The sequence below is a fragment of the Saccopteryx leptura genome, chromosome 2, assembly GCF_036850995.1.
Source record: "Saccopteryx leptura isolate mSacLep1 chromosome 2, mSacLep1_pri_phased_curated, whole genome shotgun sequence".
Taxonomy (NCBI): domain Eukaryota; kingdom Metazoa; phylum Chordata; class Mammalia; order Chiroptera; family Emballonuridae; genus Saccopteryx; species Saccopteryx leptura.
In genome coordinates, this window is record NC_089504.1 from 44,671,499 (window position 1) to 44,696,970 (window position 25,472).

Here is a 25,472-nt window from a genome sequence, read left to right on the forward strand (position 1 = left end):
TCTCCCATCCTGTCTTGAAGAAGGCAGCCCAAATCTCTTTTTCCACCTTCACGCTGGCAAACTGGAAGTGCCCAACAGCTCTGTGCCATCCAACCTTACACAGACTTGGTGGGGAGGTCACTGTTACTCCAGTTTAGTGTTTCCCAAGATATGCTCTGCAGAATAGTTGCTCTGCACGTCAGTCTTAGGAAAAATATGCCATGGGAAGGAAGTGTGAGCAATGCTACACGCAGTTGCTTTATCTTGAGGAGTCACAGTATATCCCTTTTAATTTAGGAAAGCTGCTGAAAAAAAAAAAAAGCCCTGACCTAAAGGAATACATTTAATCAAATGTTTCACACGCTTATGTGACTGTGGGGCTCTTTCTTGTGTAAAACAACTATTATCACAAGGGATATGTTGTAGCCTGCTCACTTGGCCATAATCATGGCAGTCCCTTCACCCTGTTTTAACAATAACTCATGATTCAGAAGAGTGAATTGGAAGAAGTACCTTTTAGGTCTAGGCTAATATAGCACAAGCTGTCCTTACTTAATGATATAACACACAGTAATAACACAAGTCAGACCTATAGACAGGTTATCAGAAAAAGGCATGTTAACTAAATACACAGGATACTAGAGACCCATAGATTATACCCTTTTATTGAGCTGAGCCTCCCCTCAATCTCTCAGACAGGCTGTGCAAATATGTATTAGAGGTCCCGGTTTTACTGTCAGGAAGGACTGTACTATGGGGATTCCCATTAGTGCAGAAGTGAGTCCCTCCCCCATTTCATCGCCTCCTGAAAGTGAGCAGATGAGACTCGCGGTTTTCCATGGGTCAGGCGTAGCCTTCAAGTCCAGCCAGAACCGCGGATGTCTGAATCAATCCTGAGGTTTCACAATAAAAGGTAAGGCTCAGAGGGCTGAGAAATCTGTTGTCTATGCACACCGTCATTCTCCACAAGAACATTACTGCTTTACAAGCCTGCATTCTTTGTTCTCAACCCTAAGTGTAAACCAAGAGTTGGAGCTAAGAGTTTCACACATTTACAGCCCTTGGCTCTGCTACTGCCCCATTCTTCCTAAGGAGACATCTCTCAGCATTCAAGCTCCGCTTTCTAAACGAGTTTATATTAACGAGACTGCAACCAGAATTAACTGGAATAAACACCGTGGACCACTGTTTTGCGCAATGAACAGGAGCGAAGAGCGACGCTGCCCCCATGTGGGAAACCCGCGAAGAGCCGCTCACACCTCAGTTCAGGAACTGCATGGGCTCTGCGTTTCTAACTCTAAGGACCTCCCCGGCTCCTTATCTCCGCCACCCTCCCATCCCCCGCCTTTGGGAGCTGCTGGGGAGGATACTGAGTTGCAGATTCTTTTATCATTATGGGGTGGGGGTGAGGGCGTTCGAAGGCGGTGTCTCCCAACCTTCCGACCCTATAAAGCACCTGGTTAAATCCAGATTCCGGGTCCCCGCCGCGGAGATTTTGATTGATCAGGCCAGGAGTGGGAACGGGGTCTGAGTTTCTACAGTGAGAATTTGGGGTCCATACAGGTGATTCTGATCATCGGTCAGATTTGGAGATTCTGAACTGGAAGCAACTTTCTTTCCCCCTTTCCGTGTCCTGGGCAGGGGCCAAGCTCGCAGATCACGGGAACCCAGACGTCACTGCATTCACTCCGCACTCTAAGCTTCCCGCAGCCACTCAGGCGTCTCCCTGGTAGCCCCTGGGCGGCCCCTCCCACATGCCAGGGATCCGCCCCGCCGCCGTCGCGGTTTCCATGGCGACCGAGGCCGCCAGCGAGACGTTTGGTTTCAGGGCTGTACGGTCCAGAGCCCGCGGCTTGACTGAGAAAGGAGGGTTTTCGTTCAGGACAAACAAGCTAAGAAGTAACTTTTATTATTATTATTATTAATTTGAGTATTTCTTGTGTCCATTTCTTTTAAAAAGAAACTTAACGAGTTTTTTTTTTTGTTTCTGTTTTGGAGGATGGAAGGGAATACAAGTAACATGTCTTTCTAGTACTGGTTGACCTCTGACTGAAAGAATCCATGACTTGTGCTTGCAGGGTCTTCCTGTGGTGCAGGGAGACACTTAGGCGTGTATGTGGCTTATGCGTTTGTGCCAGGCACTGGCCACACCGGGCTCATTCCCAGACCTCGGACTTCCTGGGCCTTACTTTACTCTCCAGTTCTGCTTTTCTTTTTCGAGAGCTGCTGTCGCAGCTGAACCTGATGGAGTAGGTCAGGTTCTCAGGAGGCGCAGGTGGGAATGCACAGACTGTTTTCAGAAGAATCTGGGCTGAGCTTGGCACTTAGAACATCTCATTCCCGTTTATTCGTGCAGCATGAGGTAGGGAGGGAGTGTAAGCCCCACTCCCCACACCTCTCTTTTTATGAAGGGGGAAATTAAGACACACTGATCACTTGTGGTGGAGCTGGGATTTAAACCCAGGATTGCTTGCCTGACTCCAAAATCTGTACTTTTTGCCACATACGTACTGCTTAGTGGAGCTTCTAAAATGTAGTAGTGATCAAGGGGGAGGTAGACTTTTTTCTCTAGGTAAAATTTTGACTGTAGGTGTGCTTTTCCTTTCCCTTTTCTTTTGTTTTATTTTCTTTTTTCTTTCTTTCAGGTTAGAGAGGGGAGATAATGAGGCAGAGTCCTGCATGCTCCTGGACCAGGATCCATCTGGTAACCCTGTCTGGGGCCAATGCTCAAGTACCCAGCTATTTTTAGGAGCTGAGACTGACATGCTGGGACCAGCCTGGCTATTCTCAGTGCCCGGGTCAAGCTAGAACCAACTGAACCACTAGTCATGGGAGGGAAAAGGGAGAGAAAGGGGAGAGGGATGAGGGAAGAAGCAGATGGTCACCTCTCCTGTGTGTCCTGACTGGAATCAAACCCATGGTGTTCGTAAGCTGGGCAGATGCTCTTTCCACTGAGCCATCGGCCAGGGCCTAAGTGTGCTATTCTTTAGCCATTCAACAAGCCATGCATACAAAGAGAGAGAAAAAACTATGAATAATAGCAAAGTGATGAGACTGGAAGAGAGCTCCTCATTAAGAGAACAGTTTTGTTTTTTTAACTTGGGGCCTGGCTTAGGGAATCCTGAAACTTCTACTTTAAAATAGGGGCTGGCAAAACTAGAAGCATTTTCTCTATCAGCTCCTTCTATCCTAGGCTTGTCCAGATGGAGCTGCAGGCTGTTTTGTTCTGTTTTTACACTAAGCAGGTATTGTGTTAAGAACCAGAGACGGAACAATGAGGTCTGTTGGGTTTGAAGGGAGAATGTTTACTGTGAAATATATAGTATTTTTTAAAGCCTGTGTTGTGTTTCCTGGTTTATCTTCCTAGAAGAAGAATCTCCTTTGAATTGAAATCATTTACCTGAGAGCTTGGTGGTTTGGGTTTAGGTGAAAGATAACCTCTGTGTCCAGTCTGCAATTGATGCACTCTGTCCTGGTTTCCCCAGCCCTTATATTAGTGTAGCTAACCCTTTGATTTTCTTTTCTCACATTTAGTTACCATTTTTCTTTATTTACCCTCGCCCCCACTGTCCCTCTCAATGTCGCTGGGTTTTGTGCTATCTCCCTTGCCTTTGCCTTGACTTCCACTCCGCCTCCTAGGCATTTTAGGGATGACAGTCAGCTAAGCAATCTTGTTGGCTGCCGGGGAGAAAACCTGCATCTTGTTAATGCCTGTAGGTGGCATGTGCAGACTGCTGTCTGAGGAGGGGCTGGGAGGTAAAGCTTCATTCTTACAAGATTTTAGTGGGTTGCAAGAAACGGAATTGAAATAATAAAGCACTGAGGTCTGAAAAATATCTTCGTATTCAACAAGAAAAGAGACACAGAGTTATTAAGCAAACATCTGTTTATCTACGTATATTGACACTGCCAGTTCTACACTATACTCTTAAGTAATTATAAATGATGCTTTTAAAACTGGGGTTTTTGTTGTTTGTTTGTTTTAATTCAGATGCTTTATTTTCCATGGGCAGGCCAGTCTATTTGTGTTTGAAGTAATCACCTGTCATTTGGGACCTAAAAACACAACTTGTGCTATGTATTGGTTATGTCAATACATGAGCCAACTAAATAATTAAAAGTGAGTTAAGAGCAAGAACTCTGGAACCAGTAGGTATGGGCTAGAATTCTGGCTCCTCTACTTATTAGCTGTGTAACCCTGGGCAAGTTCTCTGTTTTCAAAACATTAAGTGCTATGTGTTAGCAATTATTATTTTTTAATTATTTTTATTTATGTATTCATTTTAGAGAAGAGAGACACACACACACACAGAGAGAGAGAGAGAGAGAGAGAGAGAGAGAGAAGGCTGGGAAGAGAACAGGAAGCATCAACTCCCATATGTACCTTGACCAGGCAAGCCCAGGGTTTTGAACCGGTGACCTCAGTGTTCCAGGTCGACACTTGATCCATTGTGCCACCACAGGTCAGGCCGCAATTACTATTTTTATTGTTGTAATGATTACACAGTTGTTCATAGATATCCTAGACAATAATACACACACACAAACACACCAAGGGTTTATTTTTTTCTATATAAGTTACTGATTTCTGGATTTCTGAAGTCATTGAAGTGCAACTTCCTAACAATGGGTCTCTATGCTGTCTTTGTTTACAATAAGGAAGCTGGGCAAAAAGCACTGGGTTTCCAAAAATCACTGATTCCTTGAGACGCAGCAACTGTGGGCATGACTGTGGTCCTACTCTCTCTGAATATGTGTGTCTGTCTCTAACAAGTGACAGGCTCAGGTGGCCTAGGCAAGAACCAAGTCATCTTGACCTCACTGTGGCCCTAATGACATCCAAATCTGCATCATGACAAAAATAAGGTCAATTTAAGGCAATGTGTAATGTAATTAGAAATGGGTAGAAAATTGAGACCAAAAAGGCCCTATTGACTAATTTTCACAGTCTCAGTATCACTTCCTGAGTTAGTCCAGTGCTGCCAAGGCTATTGGAGCCAGCCTGGCATGAAATGTTCTTGACTTCACAAAAGAATGGAGAGACATCAGAAACTGAGGGAAAGAGTCTTTCCTTTTTTTTTTTTTTTTTATTTCGCTAGAGTGTGAGCACCAGGCTCTTTGGCTCTTTAGAGTTTTAGTTGTTGCTGAGCACAGCCAGTTCAGCACAGCCGTGGAATCACGGCTGCCTTCTCTGCTGGTTAACTTGGTGTTGGTTGATCAGTTATTTATGGATCATCTTCTACAAGAATAAAAACTGCTTGGTGCTCTGGAGCACACTAGCATAGCATATGATATGTGCCCTAAAGAAACTTGGACCATCGTCAGAGAAACTAGCTGTGGCTTCCTTAAAGCATTGTTGAAGTGAAGGAAAGATGGAGGAACTGTTTCTGATGGAAGGAGACCTAAGATACATGACAACTAAATGCCATACTTGAATTAGAACTGAATCCTTTTGTTAGAAAAGACATTATTAGGGTAATTGGTGAACACTGAATGGGGTCTAAGGATAAAATAGTCATAATGGGTCAATATTACTTTCCTACCTTGCTAGTTATAAGTTATGAAGGAAAATGACCTTGTTTGTATAAAACCTACACTAATGTACTCAAGTGATGGATGGAGCATTATGTTGGCAGCTTACTCTCTCAAAGGAAAATAGTTCTTTAAATTTAGGGTAACCACCCACTCTCTGCCTGGAACAGTCCCAGTTTTAACAGTGATAGTCCTCTATTTGGGAAACACCTCAGTCCCCGGCAAATGGGGATGATTGGTCACTTTATTTTTACTGTAGCTGCAACTATTCTAGTAAATTTGAATTGTTTCAAAATAAATGTTTTGGTAAAAAATCAGATAATTCAAATAATAACATAATAATAATTCAAGCATGGCTAAAGAAGCAATGTGCAATGAGTTTCCAAGCCCTGGTACAGACAGTAAGTGGTGTAGCGACCACGGTGAGCTGGCATGGTGTGAGGTGGGTGATCATACTGCATGAGGGATGCCAGAGTGCTGTGGTCTGAGAACTGCTCCAGTGCCCTACGCCTACCACGTGGCACCATGGAGCCCAGCCTGTGGGCCTGGCCCTGGTGTGCTCCATCTGGCTGACCTTGGACAAGTTATGTAATCATTCCATGCCTCAGTCTCCTCATCTGTAAAACAATTATGTTGAACAATGAATTTGCCACGTTTTTATTAGCAGGAGAACCCTTTCCTTAAGGACAGTCTCAAAATTTAAGATGTAATGGAACTTCTCGAGTTGAAGTGCATGACCTGCCCATCTCCTTGGCCTTCCAAAGCCCCTGCCTTGCAACCCTGATCCTCTTTGCAACCCTGAAACTCTGTAGAATGCAGAGTGAAAGGCATTGGGTTGGAAAATAGTTCTTTGTTATTTATAATTGCCTTTTTTTTAACCTCACATAGTTACCATTTGTGTATGTGTGTGGTAAGAATACTTATGATCTATTTTCCTAGCAAATTTCAAGTATACAATACAGTATTATTAAATATAGTCACCATATCATAGCTCCCCAGGACTATTTATCTTATGTCTGGGAATTTCTACCCTTTGACCAACATCTCCCCATTTCCCTCCTCCAGTGGCCTAATCACCATTCTACTTTCTGTTTCTATGAATTTGAATTTCTTAGATTTCATATATAAGTGAGATCATGCAGTTTTTGACATTTCTGTGTCTGGATTATTTTATTTAACATCATGTCCTGCAGATTCATTTATATTGTTGCAAATGGCAGTGTTTTCTTCTTTTTGTGGCTGAATAATAATAATATATGGATATAGATAGACATAGACCTATAGATATAGATATCTATATAGATAGATATATATAGATGTATCTATTTCACATTTTCTTATCCATTTATTCATCAATACCAATATATGTTTCCATATATTGACTATCATGAACTTCAATGAACATGGCAATGCAGCTATCTCTCTGAGATAGTGATTTTGTTTCCTTTGGATATGTACCCAGAAGTGGGATTGCTGGAACCTATGGTAGTTTTATTTTTTATTTTTAAAGATGAAACAACAAAATGAAAGGCAACCTATAGAATGGGGAAAAATGTTTGCAGACCATATAGTTGATGAAAGGTTACTATCCAAAATATATAAGGAACTCATAAAAGTTAATAGCAAAAACAAAAATAACCTGATTAAAAATGGGTAGGTGGAAGATCTGAATATGTTTTTCCAAAGAAGACATACATGACCAACAGGTATATGAAAAGGTGCTCAGCATAAGTAATCATCAGGGAAATGCAAATCAAAAGCACAATGGGACATCACCTCACCCCTGTAAGAATGGCTATTATTAAGAAACAAATGATGAGCATTGGGGGGATTGTAGGAAAAAGGGAACCCTTGTACAATGTTGGTGGAATGGAAATTGGTGCAGCCACCATGGAAACAGTCTGGAGGTTCCCTTGCCTTCTAGGATGAATGGGTCTCTTTCCCCAAGAAAATTCTATGATGCAAATATCAGTTACTTCCAGGACAGACAGTGTCATCAGAAATTATTTGTCAAAGTGCATAAATACATGTTTAATAAAAGGTATCCATTTAGTAATATGTAGTATCAGCATTATTATTATAGGATTATAATTTATTGTCATTTAGTAACACCTAGGAATGCATTTACTGATGTGATTGATTTCCTGTTTGACATAGAGTTAAATGACACCTGAGGACACTAAGCAGCATGGGTCACTAAACAAAGATGGGGGAGGATAGAGGTTATACCTAGGTCAATGAAACATAAATATAAGGTCTTGCTTTCAACTTGAAAAATTTTCTCCAAAAATAACATGCCAGTCATTGTTCTTGAAATATACAAATTAGGAAAATACACAGTGTCAAAATACTCCTGAATTCAGAAGTTGTTTTTATGTGAATTACAGTGTCATTTGTTCATGACTCAGGCCATTCTCAAATAAGCTCAGATAGAGACTCTAACTCCCTCCAGTAACTGTGACTCACCCCACCCTGTGAGTCTGTGGCTCTGCCTGGGTCAACATTCTTCTGGATAACTTCTCTCATCTGGAAACTTCCACCCATGTTGGTCCTTCTGCCTGGAACATTAGGACTAGCCTTCAGGTCTCGATTGAGGCATCACCTCTCCAGGAGTCTGTTGGTATACCCTTCCAGTGGACCCCTGCTCCTGAGCACCTGCAGTCATGCACAGCACACTGCACTGTTGGCTTGTCTAAGAGGAAGAATGTTCATTAATACTAAGAGGAAGAATGTTCATTAATACTACCATGTCCTAGCGGTACTGATAAATAAACTGGATTCAGTAACTGGAGGGGCCTTTTGGTATGTAAGCTCGAAGCATAAACAGAGGTTTGAGGAGAGCCTGATTACCCAGCATAAAAGAGGTTTGAGGAGCTGGTGTCCTGTACAGGGAATGGTGGATGGAAGAAGAAACCCCTGTTGATTGGAATCAGATCTACTTCAAGTTGAATAAGGGTTAATGAAGTTGTATACTCTGGGTTACACAGTCTACCACTTCTTGGAAATCAGAAAGGCTAATACAAACATGAGTACTTGATGTGCTTAGATTTTTATTTTTATTTTTTTAGAAAAAAATAAGGGGCCAAGTTCAGTGTATTGCTTGGCATGAGGCCGTACTAGAATCACCCAGCACATTGAAGAACACAGCCATACATCGGGGATCTGTTTGCTCCTCTGTCTCCTCTAGACTCGAAGCACCTAAGCTCCACGCTTCCATCATTCCTCCTGTGTATACCACACAGTAGCTCCTCAGTAAAAGGCAGCTGAATTAAGAATCTTGGCTCGAGATTAGAACATGGAGTAGGTACCAAATGTTTTAAATAACCCTTTTGAAATTGGAACCATTTTGACAAGGTCAAATGGACCTTGTCCTTTTTAAAAAGTGTCCATCATTTGAAAAAAATCAAGTGATGTCTGGGACATACACTCTTTACTTAAGTCAGGGTCATGTCCACCCGGTGATAGTAATGGTGAGAAATTCAGAGATGTCTATTTCACACAGTATTGGTAATTTTTTAAAAAGTGATGTTTTTAAACACCAAGAATCCCTTCAAAATGGGCTGGTTCTCCTGAAGACCTTGCAGGAGGGGTGGTCTTGCCCCAGAATGGAGAGTCCCATTTTAGTACTTGTGACTCACAGTGAAGTAGATGAAAGAGCCCTGTGCTTGGGACCGAAAGAGTTGACTTCTGTTCTTGGCTTGGCAAGTGTAATTCTGGACGAATTGCTGATGCCTTTGAACCTCATTTGCCACATCTGAAATTTTCTCAAGATCATTGTAAATATCAAAGGAAAGAACATGTGAAACATGGTCAAACAAACAGGCTGTAAATCTCTAAGTTATTTGTATCAGGTGTGCTTGCATTCATTATTCATTCATAAAAAATTTTTCTGAGGCTGACCATGTATGGCAAAAATGCTGAAGAACTCTGTGTATAAAATAATAATTTCTGAAGGGTATATTTTATATCAGTAATTTTCAAATTACAGGAGATATCCCAGGGGAGACTTGGGTGAATTAGGCAGAGGGAGGAAGAAAGAGGGGTTCTGTTTTGCAAAGCTTGCCTTACATTAAGGATAAAGGACTGGGGTGAAAAAGGTGAAGGGGCTACGAAGTATAAATTGTTACGGAGTTGTCACGGAGATGTAAAGTACAGCATAGGGAATGTAGTCAATAATATTCCAGTAACTGTCTGGTGTCAGATGGGTACAAGACTTAATAGGATGAACACTTAGTACAGGGGTCCCCAAACTATGGCCCGTGGGTCACATGTGGCCCCCTGAGGCTATTTATCTGGCCCCTCCGAAAGGGGCACCTCTTTCATTGGTGGTCAGTGAGAGGAACATAGTTCCCATTGAAATACTGGTCAGTTTGTTGATTTAAATTTACTTGTTCTTTATTTTAAATATTGTATTTGTTCCTGTTTTGTTTTTTTACTTTAAAATAAGATATGTGCAGTGTGCATAGGGATTTGTTCATAGTTTTTTTATAGTCTGGCCCTCCAATGGTCTGAGGGACAGTGAACTGGCCCCCTGTGTAAAAAGTTTGGGAACCCCTCACTTAGTAAGTTATATAATGTCTAATTGCTGGGTCGTAGACCTGAAACTAATATTATTGTGCATGTCAACTATAATTAAAAAATTAAAAAATGATTTTAAAAAAAGGCTGCAATTAATTATTTTAAGTGTGGATTTGTCAGGGGTCCAATTTTGGTTAGTAGTATATTTATTGACAGGTGACCTTGAGGTCACTTCCAGGCTTTTTCTGCCCACTCTGGAGCCTTTCTGCCCTGCCTGTCTCCATCATCCTGGTTCTTTCTGCTGTCCTGACCTGGTTGGCAGGGTAAGTAGGAAAGATAAACTGGTATGAGATGGTTGTACTACGTGGTTCTGAATAAATTTTCTTTTCCTATCTTGTCCTCTTTCTCCTCTGTTCTCTTTTAGACTTGCTTCTTTTTGTTCTTTTAAAATTACTATGCCATTTATAAAACTCATTATAATTGATATACTTAGTAAAATAAAAAGGAAATGAAACCATAGAAAAATCTTGAAATAAATCAGATTAACTTTATTTAAAAGTCATTTTCTATTTTATATTCACTGAATTGGCATATGTCCCCTGCAAAATACAAAATTAATCTTTCTCAGTCAGTGACTATGACCCAGAGTATGACTTAAGGTGATAAAACCTTACTGGTGAATTTCTTCTTAGTTTCTCTTAATACATTAAGTTGCCTTGCTCTTGTAATTACAAAGCTACTTCAAGTTCTTATCAAAATGTTAGTTGGGTTGTAGGATGTTAGTGGATATAGTAGGATCACATTGTAGATAGAAGAGTGATTGATGTTTTTATTTTTAATGCATGCCTCTTTTGTTACAGATGGATCCCTTACCCCCCACACTGACTGGATGTTCTCCATGGAATGAAGTAGACACTCCTCGAACCTGTAACCTGAAACACTTACGAGCCAAGCGTGTGGCTTACTTTGAAAGCATTGGGATCATCAAGGGTGGTGCTTCCAGAAATGACAGTCAACAGGTGTTGACAACTTCACAAGACACCAAACTGAATCCTTCAGAAAATCAAACCTTTGGGCTGGGAGGACCGCATATATCACCACGTTCTTTAGCAATTGGAAAGGGACCGCAGCTCCAGGAAGTGCCTACGGTGGCTCCTGGAGAGGCAGAGCGGTATCAGGACCAGAGGAACCAGCAGGGACATTGGACGGAGAGCTGCCCGATGGAACTTGACCTCCATCTGTTGGCTGATACTTTGGTGCCTGAGATACAGAAGCTGCGACATGTTATTGATTGGGCCCAGAAGTTCTTGTCCAACCCTCTAGAGGAGCGTGGATTGAAGAGTCCCATGAGTTCTCTAGTACTCCCTCCGTCTGATCTTTGTCAGAGCTCGCAAGCTCTAGCAAGTAAAAGAAATGCCCACGACAGGCCATCTGAATCTCCAGCCCTGCTCAGAGAAGACCAGTCCAGTACACAAACAGATAGTCACAGCTGCTCTTTAAGACCCCAAAATAACTTGTCAGAAATGGTCTTGTCTTCAGAATTTTCATGTTCCTTCCAGGAGGAGGGTTTTCTAGATAGTCAGTGTTGTGGGTGGCAAGGAACTACAGTTAGGAATGAAGGAGAGGGAAGAGCTGCCCGGTGCCCTCTTGATGGGCTTCAGCAGGAAGAGTTGGCCCAACAAAAGTATAACAGAGTAGAAGATAGTTGTATTCAGACCCCAAATGAAAATGAGATGTTTCCTGAGAGGTTGGGGGCTCAACCACAACTCAGACTCGCTTCTGAAGAAAGTAATATTTTAGAAGAAGCCAGTCAGAGCCCACCCAGAAATGGTTACTTCTGGACTCTACTGGCAGATGGCTCAGAGGAGGAATGTTCAGATGAACCTGGAGAAAGTAAAGGGATACTTCGCAGTGGAGTTCTAGGCAAGGAGTGGAGAGGGTTGTCAGGAATTTCCCTGTCTCCCATAAATGAGTGTACACTAGAGTCAAAAACTATGGTGCCAAGTCATGTTTCTTCTCCTTGGGAGACACTCCTGGAGGCTGAAATCAGAGAGGAATTCCCAGGAGCAGTTGGGTCCCCAGTGGTGACCTCCCAGGAAGTCACAGTGGAATTCAAGGATGACATCTCCAGAGGGGAAGACCCCTTCCAGAGACTGCCTGTGGGTCAACTAATTCCCCCTTCTGACAGCTCTAGTAGAAAGAGAAAAGAATCAGACAATGTGGGGTTCCCTCTGTGGTCCCCCCAAACTGATATTAGGCATAAAATTAAGTGGGAACCTGCCATCACGGACAGCACAGGGAAGACTGTCTTGGGGAGAGCGCCAGGAGATGGTCCAGACAGAAGTGTGTGGAGTTCTGCTAAAAGCAGTCCTGCCGCAATAACTCAGAGGCAGTTTGACCTACCATATCCTGAAAGTTACGAGACCCCACTAACTGCCAGCCCCACCCTGAGTGTGTCAGAGGGCCCCGTGGAGAATGCTGTGTTTCATGGACGTTCGGAAGCCAGTGTCTTCTGTGGACCCACTGTAGAGGCACGTGGTGCACACAGCAGCACTTGGTTTGACCAGTTGCCACCACAAAGATGGATGATGGATCAGTACAGACACCCCGAGCAGTCACCGGGCAAACAACTCATGAGAAGAAGGAAAAGACACTTTCTCCAAATTACCCCACTTCCATAAATATTTCCAAAACTGGTTTGAAGGGATCCTTCCCACTCCAGAATGTTGGCGATAGCCTCTCCTGGAGTGATGAGCCACCACGTAAACCAGAACAAGAGGCCAGTGTCTTGGAAACATACTTTTATTATTTGCATTTGCTGAACAAGAGCAGAGGTCTCTCTTCAAAAAAGAAGAATGCCTCTTTGCCTTTCCAGGGCCCTACCAGGGGTCCCCAAACTACGGCCCGCGGGCCACATGCGCCCCCCAGAGGCCATTTATCCGGCCCCCGCCGCACTTCCAGAAGGGGCACCTCTTTCATTGGTGGTCAGTGAGAGCACATTGACCATCTCATTATCCAAAAGCAGGCCCATAGTTCCCATTGAAATACTGGTCAGTTTGTTGATTTAAATTTACTTGTTCTTTATTTTAAATACTGTATTTGTTCCCGTTTTTTTTTTTTTACTTTAAAATATGTGCAGTGTGCATAGGGATTTGTTCATAGTTTTTTTTATAGTCCGGTCCTCCAATGGTCTGAGGGACAGTGAACTGGCCCCCTGTGTAAAAAGTTTGGGGACCCCTGACTTAAGGACTGATTACATACATGTTTTACTTAACTTGAGACTTTTCTGCATATTCTTTAGAATAGCACTGTGAAATAGAACTTTCTGAATTAAAGGAGATGTCCTATAATCTGTGCTGTCCAGTATGGTATCCACTAGCCGCATGTGGCTATTGAGTACTTGAAAAGTGGCTAATGTGATTGAAGAACTGAATTTTAAATTTTATTTAATTTATTAAAATATATGTAGCCGCATGTACTGAGTGACTACCATGTTAGTGTGGATCTAGCAGGCGTCCCCAAACTATGGCCCGCGGGCTGCATGCAGTCCCCTGAGGCCATTTATCCGGCCCCCCACTGCACTTCCGAAAGGGCCACCTCTTTCATTGATGGTCAGTGAGAGGATCACGGTATGTGGCGGCCCTCCAACAGTCTGAGGGACAGTGAACTGGCCCTCTGTGTAAAAAGTTTGGGGACCCCTGCGGCGAAATCAGAGTCTGTCATCACATCTCCAGTGGGGAAAGGCAGGTCTAAAGGGGCCAGCATGGACAAGGAAACCAAGGAGTGGAGAGATGGGTGTGAGAGCGATGTGGCTGTGGAAGGTGAGGGGGACACCTATCCCCAAGGACAAAGCTGTGTGGAAGAGGCAACTCCAGAAGAGACCAGCTTTTGGAAACCTCAAGGCCACTACAGTATGAAAACAAAGCTGAGGAAAGAATTTCATGAGCAGTACATTTATGGGCACTTGTACAACATGTCATGTGGCCATTGGGGATGAGACACAGCTCCTTCTTCATGTGTTGCCACTTAGCCTCATTTTCCATAAACATAAAATGGGGACTGTCATAGTTTGTTTGTTTTTTGGATGGTATGAGAAAAATACCATAGGCTGGGTGGCTTAAACAATAAACATTTATTCCTCACAGTTCTGGAGGCTAGAAGTCCAAGATCAAGGCTACGACAGATCCAGTGTCTACTAAGGCCCTGCTTCCTAGTTCATATAGGGCTGTCTTCTTGCTGTGTTCTCACATCATAGAACCAAGAAGGGAAGCAAGCTTTCTCCTGGCTCTTATCAGAGCACTAATCTCATCATGAGGACTCTGCCCTCGTGACCTCATCTAAGTCTGATCAGCTCCCCAAGACTCCACTGTCTAATAGCATCACGTTGGGTGGTAGAATTTCAATATAGACATTTTGCGGGGACACAAACATTCAAACCATGATAGGAATAATTATCAGAGTAAAGTTTAAACTGTAAGATACTATGTATATATTAGTTTTATTTTGGTAGAGTAAAATTCATTAGCTAATTAAAAATAATCTTAGAAAATAGTTCTTCTAAAAGATAGATGCTACAGAATTCTGGTTGTATATATATCTCAGGTGTTTGCATTTTCCATGAGCATTATGATTCTATTCATTTTGCTTTCTAGTAGTTTGTAAGGAAATAAGCATTTTGTGCCTTAAATTTAAAATACATTTTAAGCATAATGCTTTCCGGGTCCATACATGCTTGTCTCAAAGGGTAAGATTTTCTTCTTTTTTTAAATTTCTGAGTAGTATTCCATTGTGTTAAGTACCACATCTTTTATTTATTTATTTTTTTATCACTGAGCAAAAGAAAAAGAAAAATTTCATGGATACAAACAGCAGTGTGTGGTGATTGACGGGGCGGGGAGGGTGGAAGAGGCATGGGAGGGTAGATGGTGATGGATGGAGATTTGACCTGGGGTGGTGAACACACAATACAGTGGACAGATGATGTGCTGTAGAACTGTGCACCTGGAACCTGTATAATTTTGTTAACCAGTGTCATCCCAATAAAGTCAATAAAAAGAAAAAAAATATGTATTAAGGGCTTCCAGCCAAGATGGTAATGTAGGTAAACAAAGCACTCACCTCCTCCCAAAGCCATATGAAAACTATAACCAACAGAAAAACTGTTATTCAGAATTGCCTGAAATCTGGCTGAATGGAAGTTTTGCAACTTGGAAATTAAAGAAGCCATTTCAAGACTGGTAGGAGGGGAAGAGACATGGAACGGGCAGGTTCCACACCCACATGTGGTGGATAAAAATTGGGAGAGGTATCTTGGCTGCGGAAGTACCCCCCATGATGAGTGAAGGGTCCCAGTCCCACAGGCTCCCCAGCCCAGAGTCCAGAGCCAGGAAAAGAAGTCCCAGTAACTTCTGGTTGCGGCTGATTGGAGTCCTAGGTAGTTCCTCTTAAAAGGCCCACACAGAGACTTACTCGGATTCACTCCCTCTGAGTTCCAGTGCTGGGGAAGCAGCTCAAAAGGCACCAAGGACATACAGGGAGGAACTGAATTGTCTAGCATCAAGATGAGGGCTGGGAGGCAGGTTTCTCAGACAGACGTGCTGGCACAGGCCACTGTTCTTTGGATGAGCCCTCCACTCACAGAGCTGGCAGGCAGTGCCATATCTGAGACTTCATCAACCTGGCTCACAGAGTTTACCCTGTCCTCACCAGGGTCCTAACTTTCAGGCCCACCTAAGTGATTTCTGTGATTTTTTTCTATACAAATGGCCCGTCTTGGCTCATGCTTCAGATTTTCCTAAAATCTCTCAAAAAGGCTGCACCTGGCTTCAGTGTGCCCCACTCTTCTCCATAGAAGCCCATGTCCAGCACGAATGGCAGCTGGCCTTGGTTTGCAGCTTGGCTTCCCCTGGGCACCTCCAAGCCCAGCACAAGTAGCAGCCATCTGTAAATCACTTTATAGCCCATGCCAGGAGGCTCTGGGCAGAACACAGGCAGCAGCTGACCTAGGCCTGAACCTCCCAGGAGGCTCCAGAGCCAGTGCTGGCACCAGTGGCCAGCTTCAGACCATGTCAGAGAACCACCACCGAACCACCTGTACAAGCAACATACTCAAGGGGCAAACTCAAGTGGGCACCAGAGCCCCTCTGAAGTAAATTCTTCTCTGTGGGAGGGCCCCTGCACAGAAGATCCTCCATGGTGGTGGAAGGTCAGAGGTCAGTGGTTGGTCACAGCCAGTCCTTGCAGCTGATCAACCTGGGAGTAAATCCCTCCCATTGATGTGTCAACAGCTATCAAGGCTCAACTGCAAGCAAAAGATGTACACAGCCCACAGGGGAGTCACACCTGGAATCCCCAGCTTGGGTAATTGAGAAGGCTATCCTACGGACCCTACAGAACACACTAGCAAGCCTGAGAGACATAGCAGCTCTAATACACAGAAACAACCACAGTGAGGCTGCCAAACTGAAGAGACAAACATCTCCCAAATGAAAGAACAGAACCAAACACCAGAAAAATATAAAGAAAACAGAGACAAACTACCAGATGCAGCATTCAAAACACTGGTTTTAAAGATGTTCAATGAGCTTAGAACTTCAACAGCATAAAAAAGAACCAGTCAGAAATGAAGAATGCACTAATGAAATGAATAATGCACAGAAAATCAACAGTAGAGTAGATGATGCCTAGAATAAGGAAGCAAAAAACAATCAGAACAGAAAAAAGAAAAAAAATCCCCCCAAATGGGGATAATGTCAGGCAGTGTTTTTCACCTTCCAGTTGTGGGGTGAGTGAAAAAGGGGAAGGGATTGATAAGTACAAATTGGTTGTAACAGAATAGTCATGGGAACGTAAAGTACAGCATAGGGAATACAGTGAATATTCTAATAACCATGCATGATGTCAGATGGGTGCGAGATTTTTTAAATGATCACTTAAGAACTTATGAAATGCCTAATCACTGGGGTGTATACCTGAAACTAATATAATAATGTATGTCAACTGTAATTTAAAAGTTAAAAAATAAAATATATTTTAATAACCAAGCATTAGAAAACAAAATCTTTCTCTCCAATTTGAGTGCTGTGTAGAGAGAAAATTATTAATGCATTTTCATTTTATAGAATAAGCTCAGATTAGGAATTTAAAACATCTTGCCAGATCTTTATGCAAAAAATTTTATTTGAATTCATTTATTTTTACTAGGTTACATGATTTGTTATAAACAATAGTAAAATATAATATTGCAAAGCTATTTTGAGAAGCAGTGTAAATGGTAGAATGGTATATATATATTATTAAAGTATGCTAATAATATTCTTATAAGATTTAGGAAGACATGACTTCCATGAGCACAGATAGCAGCACATTTGCAAAATAAAACCTATTTACAAAATAAAATCTATATGCGAAATAAAATCTATAAAAATCTCTCTGAAACATGAAGGGTATGTAACTTCTAGTTTTCTATTTTTAGGGAAATTATATTCTGCTACCCTGAACATGACATCCAGAAAGACCAGCCGTGGGGGATGCTGGGAAATGTCTAGCACTGCATGTTCATCTCTTAAATATGGAGATGTGAAACTAAGGTTTGACTACTCTTTTGTCACATACTGCTAACATTTAAATAGCTAAGTATCAACATTGGTAATCTTCTGAGAGTACTTAACATTCTAGTTTATACAATGTGGTAAGAATAAATTATGTACTGAAGGTCTACCATGTATAAGGTACCGTACAAGGTGCTAATGGACACAAAAGGGAAACACAGTATTCCAGAGTATGATACTCTCTACAGGAAGTGCAAATCAAGTGCTTGGGGAGGAAAAGGTGAAGTTAGTACCTGTAGAATCAAGAGAGGCCTTATTTAGTAGATGATAAGAGAGTAGACTTTGAAGGATGGATAGGTGTTCAACAGGTAAGGAAAGGAATACCAGTTGGTGGAAATAGCAGGAGCATTGTCATGGAGGTAAGATACTTGGGTTTTATTGAAGGAGTAATGATTTGTCTAATGTTTATGGATAGGTTAGTCAGGATTATTTTGGTTGCAAGTGCTAGAAGAACTACTCAAACTAGTGAGGCAACAGCAAAAAATGTACTGGTTTATTTATTTGAAAAATTATTCAGGTTTCATTTAGCAACTCAACACAAAGACATCAGCGTTCAAGTTGTCTCCATTCCTTGGCTTTACTTGCCAGATGGCAACAACTGTCATTATATTTATCTATTGGGTACCTTCTATAGATTAGAGCAGATTTCTGCCAAGGGTTCCTCAACTTTGTTTTCTGTTTGTTCTGGGATCCATACCAGTGCTGGAAGGGTGAAGTTCAAATCAAAAGATTTGGGTAGGAATCATGACCCTGTCACTTGTGAGCTGAGTGACTTTGGTTGAGTTACTGAAACTCCCCAAGAGTTAGTTTCAGCATCTGTAAAGTGTATACTATATTTACTTTACCTACTTTGAAGGATTTTTGTTAAGACTAAATAAGTAATTATATGAAAGTATGTTGAAAATTATAAAGTGTTGTATATATGTAAAATATGGTTAATAGAACTAATATTTATAGTATGTCTATTTGGTACATCCCAGTTTATCCTAGAACTATCTGACCTTTCTAGTTTAATACCCCTTTCATAAAATAGTCCCATGTCATTGTCATCATTACCAAACAATGAATGTTTATTGAATACTTACTGTGTGTGTGCTCAGCAAGCTGCCTGCAATGTTTCCCTTATTCTTCCCTGCAGTATATTTTACAGAGGAGCTCACTGAGCTCAGTAAGTTGAGGATCTTGTTCAAGGTCACCAAATTAGTAAGTGACAAAGCCAGTGTCCAAACCCACCTGCCATATGAAAACTTTTGCTTTGAATTCCTCCACTCTACTTTCTCTTCATACTTCTTTGTTCAGTCCTGTAGGTCACTAACACCACATTTCTTAGAGAGTTCACACCTAGGCCTATGCACAGCTTCAAAACTTTTTCACATATTGCAGAATTCTGCTGAGATTTCCAGTTGTTCTGAATACCTCCCTTAGAATGGGATTGTGAACTTTTGGTTTTGAGTATATTTCCCTGTGAAGACACCTGTGTGTTCTGTGATGTTGATGTATCACTGTATTAAATCATAGTCCCGGGCACTGTTACATGACATGTTTGTATGGTTTTGGGGCTTTATGCCTCAGAATCCATTCTTCTTGTTTCATACAAAGACTTTGGGAAGTGTAACTGGTTTCATTCTCTGAAACCAAACTCATCAAAAGCACATTTCTATGAGAACTGTTTTTGTTCTTTCCCAGTAATGAGTTTGGCATTAAAAACTGTAGTCCTGTCCTGGCCAGTTGGCTCAGTGGTAGAGCATCGGCCTGGTGTGCAGAGGTCCCAGGTTCGATTCCCGGCCAGGGCACACAGGAGAAGCGCCCATCTGCTTCTCCACCCCTCCTCCTCTCCTTCCTCTCTGTCTCTCTCTTCCCCTCCCGCAGCCGAGGCTCCATTGGAGCAACGATGGCCCGGGCGCTGGGGATGGCTCCTTGGCCTCTGTCCCAGGCGCTAGAGTGGCTCTGGTTGTGACAGAGCGACGCCCCGAAGGGGCAGAGCATCACCCCCTGGTGGGCAGAGCGCCCCCCCCCTGGTGGGTGTGCCGGGTGGATCCCGGTCGGGCGCATGCGGGAGTCTGTCTGACTGTCTCTCCCCGTTTCCAGCTTCAGAAAAATACAAAACAAACAAACAAACAAAAAACACACAAAAAAAACCCCCAAAAAACTGTTGTCCCCACTATGTTCACAGGACTCACATAACCAGTGGAAGTGCAGGCCTTGAACCTTGTATCTTGCATCCAGACCTGGCCTCTGGACCCCAGACACATACATACAACTTTTTGATTGACACCGGAGTGCCACACTTGGCAGATCTGAAATTATATTCCCAGGTCTCTGCTCCTCATCCCCTAATACCCTGCTCCTCTGTGGAGTCCTCCATGTAGTGGCTGCATCACTATGCACCCAGCTGCCCAGGCCAGAATGTGAAGGTCATCCGTGACTCTATCTTCTTCCTCACCTTCCATATTTGGTCCATCCAAATACTTTCAGTTTTTACCTCTTGAATATTTTTTGAGTTAGCTACTCCTTCCACGCTCACTTACCCCTTACCTTCATCCCTCCCTAGAGGACTGTAGTAGCCTCCTACCTTGTCCCCCTTAACTGCTCTGACTCACACTCTGATCTGTTCTCCACACTGTCATCAAGTGATTTATTCAAACACCTTAGGTCACTCTGCAATGAATTGCCATTATCCTTAGAAAAAGGATTAACTGTATTAATAAGTCCTATGGGGCTCAGGACGGTTCTCCCTGGCAGTCTTCAGTTCCTCTGGTGCAGTGCAGCCTGAGTGCCCTCTCCACCGCCAGCCTCTGACTGAAGTGATAATCACGCTTCAGGTCTGAGCTTAAAGCCCCAAGGGAGCGCCCCACCCCACCACCCTCAGACTAGATCTGGACCTGGTTTACTTGTCTATGTGATTCTAAGGTGCCCTTTTTCCTCTTTCAGGAAACTTATCTAAAATGTAATAGAGGATCTGCAAGGTCAGAATCAGGTCTGTCCAGTTCATGAGGAACTAGCACTGTGCTTAGCACTTAATAAGAGCTCAATATTTATTAATTGAGTAAATAAATAAATGTGCAAATAAATATAAAGTATGTGGGAAGCTATCCTCATTTTTAGTGAATTGCCATGTCTGTTTCCCTCCCTCCCTCCCTTCCTTCCTTCCTTCCTTCCTTCCTTTCTTCCCCCCTCCCTCCCTCCCTTTCTCCCTTCTTCCCTTCTTTCCTTCCTCCCTTTCCTCCTTCTTTCCTTTCTTCTATAATATGTCTCTTTATTATATGTGAAATACACATCTATATATATTATATAGTCCATATACAATAATTTCCATTTTGCTAGCTCTAAGAAGTGGGTTCTTTTAAGGAATGATCCAGATAAGAATCTTTCTCTTTTAAACACTGTTGTCTTTTAAAGGCATTTCTGGTTAAAATTTTCTAAAATGTATTGGCTTATCAGAAATTTATATTAGAACAATTGACACTTGATCTTCATTATGAATTTGCATATCTATGGTTCTCTTTGCTCTTTTATTGTTATCTATCACATCTCTGAGTCATTGCAGCTGCCTGACTGTTCTGTCTTTAAATTAGCCTTATTTTCCTTCTAATCTGCGTTAGAGGTAGAAATTAAACATATTTGTTAAGCCTGTCTGTTAAATAAGTGTTAATAAAGCTTTGAATGAAAGCCTAAGGAGCAAAGTGTGTGATTCTATGATGTGGTGTTATTTTAGTTCTTTTCACCTGTGTCCTGGAGTGTCTTCTGGATGCTTAAAATAGTCACAGTTCTGATAATCTTGAAAAAGAGATATTACTATATATACTCTTTCATTTAAGAGTGAAAGCATTTGAAATAGAATGCAAACCACTTGATAAATAGAATTGAAGAGAACACAAATCAAGCATGAAATTGCACAAAATAATTTTCCTTATTTGCATACTAAGTAGAACTAGATCTTAAGGAGGTAGCTAATATGTAGTTAGAAATGGAGAAGTAGAAAAATCCCATTAATATTTACAGTTAGCCCAACTGCTGTATACAGTTAGCCCACATGGGCTATAAATGTTTTATTCTACAAATGTTTCTCACAATTCTATTTTTTTTTATAAATTGTAAAACAGGGCTAGATTGCTTAAAAGGAGTTGCACCCAGAAGCCAATTAGCATTTGGGGTGTCCCCATTAGCAAGTCCTCTGCAAAGAGAATACACAAGCTCTGATATTTTCTTCTTTGAGGCACTTTTCAAAATTATTTCAGCAAAATATGATGATAGAAAGACACTCGCCTCGCTGCTAGGAACCCTGGCTGGCCGTTCCTTGGCATTCTGCCACATCTTCACAGCGCGCAGTCTGAGGCCGAGTGATGTCGGACTGCCAGACAGGGACTTGCGGGCAGCTGTCCTCCCGTGAGCAGCCAGGCTGACTAGACTTGCCAGCGAGGTGTCCTTCCCCAGCTCCTTCAGGATTCTCCCAAAACTGTTACTGGCTGATATAAATGATATTTCTAGGAAAGGAAGGGCCATCTTCCTATACAAAGTCTATGAGTAGCTGCATTCCCCTGTTAGAACTTTGAGCAAACTCATTACAGATAGTGAAAGCTTTTTTTTTTTTTTTTTGTATTTTTCTGAAGTTAGAAGCGGGGAGGCAGTCAGACAGACTCCTGCATGCGCCCGACCAGGATCCACCTGGCATGCCCACCAGAAGGCAATGCTCTGTTGTGGCCAGAGCCATTCTAGTGCCTGAGGTGGAGGCTGTGGAGCTGTCCTCAGTGCCCAGGCCAACTTTGCTCCAGTGGAGCCTTGGCTGCAGGAGGGAGGGGAAAAGAGAGATAGAGAGACAGGAGAAGGGGTAGGGTGGAGAAGCAGATAGGCGCTTCTCCTGTATGCCCTGACCAGGAATCGAACCTGGGACTTCCACATGCTGGGCCAATGCTCTACCACTGAGCCAACTGGCCAGGGCCCAGATAGTGAAAGCTTTTGAGTGGAAAATCCCAGAGTCTAAGGCCCAGCAGAAGGAAGATGCCCTTAATTCCTCGGACCCACTTCTGGAGTGAAGTCAACTAGAGGTCATGTCCAAAATAGCAGCTTCGCCTCAGTCTTGTTGTTAGTGACCATAAGAAACTGCTTGCTTTTTCACATTTCAGGGAGCAACAACAGAGGACTTGACTCAACTCATTCATGTAACAAACTTTTTGAGACCTTATTATGAGCAGACAGTGCCTTAGACAGGAGGAACACAGCAGTGAACACAACAGACAAAAACGTTCCTCTGTGTGTGGAGCTTACATTCCAGTAGAGTGAGCTAGAAAATAAGGCAGATGGTGATAGGTTTTTGGAGGAAATAAAGCAGCAAAGAGAATTGGAGGGATTGCAATTTTAAATACCATGGCCAGAGGTGCCTTACTGGATGAAAATTGAAAAAAGAATTAAGGGGAGGGTTCTTGCTGGTTCACTCAGGGCTACAGCGTCTGACCTGCATGTGGATGTCCAGGGTTCGATTCCCGGTCAGGGCACACAGGAGAAGCAACCATCTGTTATGCCCCTTTTCCCTCTTCCCCTCTCACAGCCAGTGGCTTGATTGGTCCGAGCGTCACCCCTGGGCGCTGAGGATAGCTCGGCTGATTTGAGCCTCGGCCACAGACAGGGTTTCCTGGGTGGGTCCAGGTTGGTCAGAGCGCATGCCTGAGTCTGTCTCTCTATCTCTCCTCCTCTCACTTAAAAAAAAATTGAGGGGGGGCTCAGGGGAAGGAACTGAATGAGGGCAGCAGCAAATGCACGGTCCTAATCGCAGTCTTTCTTGTTTGTGTGTGTGTGTGTATGTGTGTGTGTGTGTGTGTGTGTGCGTGTGTTTGTCCGTATCTTTCTGGAAGAATTTTATACACATGTGTGGGTATGTATGCACGTACACATTCTTAAGAAATGTACACAGATGCCATCACTGACAAGCACACTGTGTACTACTTTCTTATCTAAGCAAGTCTTAAAGGTCTTTCCATACCAACAAGCGGGTCAGCCTCATTCGCTGGAGGCTGCCTCGTGTTCCACCTGTGCATGTGCTACACGTCGTTAACTAGCCCCCGCGGATGTACTCGGCTGCGGCTGGTTCACAGTCCCGCTCCAGGTCTGAGAACTGGAGAGGCATTTCTCTGCCTGCCGTCTGTGTCAGCCACCGGGGTGCTTTAGGCCTCTCTCGGCAACACCTGCGCTCTGTTCGTCTCTCCCTTCTCCCCCCCAGTTCAGGGAAGAGCTTTCCACTCTCGTTCCAGTGTCTGTTCTCAGGAGTGTCAGCTCTTGCTGACAGATGTCATCAGTGCATCATTCCCTTGCTGATTTAGCAGCGGAAGGACACGCTGTGTAAGGGGATTCAGAACTGCAATGTGTTGGCATGTCACCGGCATTTGCAGGGTCACTTCCTGACATTCTTTTCTTCATTTCCTCTGAAGTCCATGCAGTCAGCCTTCCATAGCCCTGGGTTCTGCATCTGTGGGTAAAAATATTTGAAAAAAACATTGTTACATTGTTGCTGACGTGTACTGGTAGTTAGGTCTACAATGGTTGTGTCTGTACTAAACAGGTATAGACTGTTTCTTGTCATTATTCCCTAAACAATACAGTATAACAGCTGTGTACATAGTATTTACATTGTACTAGGTAGCATAATCCATCTAGAGATGATTTAAAGTATATGGGAAGATATGTGAGTTGTTTGCCAATACTATATACCATTGTATAGAAAGAACTTGAGCATCCGAGGATGCTGGTACCTATAGCAGGTCCTGGAACCAATTTCTGGATGATGCCTCTGGGGACTGAATGGGCGGCAGCTGCACTGAACATGACAGTCTCATTCTGGCCTCTAGTGGATGATGCTGTTTCCACAGGCAGGCTACACTGGCTGATCAATACCTGCTGCAGACTGTGACAAACCTCTGTTCTAAGGTCAACTGCTCTCCTTCCACCTTCCAAACGTGTAACCCAGTTTGTTTCCTGACCTAAAAGTCTGCCTTGTATCTTTTTTTTTTCTTGTGGAGGTTCTTGGAAATACTTATGCAATTAATAACCAAAGTAACGAGATAAATGCATTCCAGTGCTTAGAACAGTCTTTTGACATCTTTAACATTTTTTTTACAGTTCTTTGTATACAGAGGTGGCTTTAGTAGCCATCTTCTTTGCTTCTTTCATTGTCTAAGTACTTAAGGTTTTAATTTATTTCTATGGTAAAATGTTTTCTCTCTGTTTATCCCTTCTCCTATCTATTTATAACTTGTTAAATTGTATGAGGGGCCCTGGCCGGTTGGCTCAGCGGTAGAGCGTCGGCCTGGCGTGCGGGGGACCCGGGTTCAATTCCCGGCCAGGGTACATAGGAGAAGCGCCCATTTGCTTCTCCACCCCCCCCCCCTCCTTCCTCTCTGTCTCTCTCTTCCCCTCCCGCAGCCAAGGCTCCATTGGAGCAAAGATGGCCTGGGCGCTGGGGATGGCTCCTTGGCCTCTGCCCCAGGCGCTAGAGTGGCTCTGGTCGTGGCAGAGCGACACCCCGGAGGGGCAGAGCATCACCCCCTGGTGGGCAGAGCATCGCCCCTGGTGGGCGTGCCGGGTGGATCCCGGTCGGGCGCATGCGGGAGTCTGTCTGACTGTCTCTCCCCATTTCCAGCTTCAGAAAAATACAAAAAAAAAAAAATTGTATGAGGACGGAGAGCTTCTCCTTCTGCCCTTTCTCATCCTTTTCTGGCTTTGTTCTTCTCCATCCCTGCTCCCTCAAGAGGTGGCAGTGCCCTGGGCACGTGTAACTGGAATATGCTCTGTGACTGGCTGCTGGGAGGGAACATCGCTTTGTTTTCCAGGTCCTTTAAATGG

At 43.1% G+C, this 25,472-nt stretch overlaps 1 protein-coding gene and 2 long non-coding RNA genes across 6 annotated transcripts in view; 1 reads left to right on the forward strand and 2 right to left on the reverse strand.

The window, feature by feature from the left end:
* LOC136394581 (uncharacterized) overlaps window positions 1-1,663 on the reverse strand; it is a 33,997-nt gene extending 32,334 nt beyond the window's left edge. The window contains exon 1 of the long non-coding RNA XR_010749207.1: window positions 1,436-1,663. This is a non-coding gene — a long non-coding RNA (uncharacterized lncRNA). The remainder of the gene's footprint in view (window positions 1-1,435) is intronic.
* LOC136394576 (uncharacterized) lies at window positions 829-13,635 on the forward strand. 4 transcript variants are annotated; one of them, XM_066367915.1, is made up of 3 exons: window positions 1,827-1,878; window positions 2,625-2,683; window positions 10,890-13,635. In XM_066367915.1, exons 2-3 carry the CDS (start codon window positions 2,642-2,644, stop codon window positions 12,708-12,710), a joined length of 1,863 nt encoding a protein of 620 aa, XP_066224012.1. In that variant the 5' UTR covers window positions 1,827-1,878; window positions 2,625-2,641; the 3' UTR covers window positions 12,711-13,635. The 4 variants fall into 4 exon arrangements, with proteins under 4 accessions (XP_066224015.1, XP_066224014.1, XP_066224012.1 ...); XM_066367918.1 differs by lacking the exons at window positions 1,827-1,878; window positions 2,625-2,683 and adding an exon at window positions 829-892; XM_066367917.1 differs by lacking the exon at window positions 2,625-2,683 and having other exon boundaries at window positions 1,785-1,878.
* LOC136394582 (uncharacterized) lies at window positions 12,745-14,868 on the reverse strand. Its single transcript, XR_010749208.1, has 2 exons — window positions 13,627-14,868; window positions 12,745-12,999 (listed from the first exon to the last, which is right to left on the reverse strand). It is a non-coding gene; the product is annotated as an uncharacterized lncRNA (long non-coding RNA).
* Between the last annotated feature and the right edge of the window lie 10,604 nt (window positions 14,869-25,472).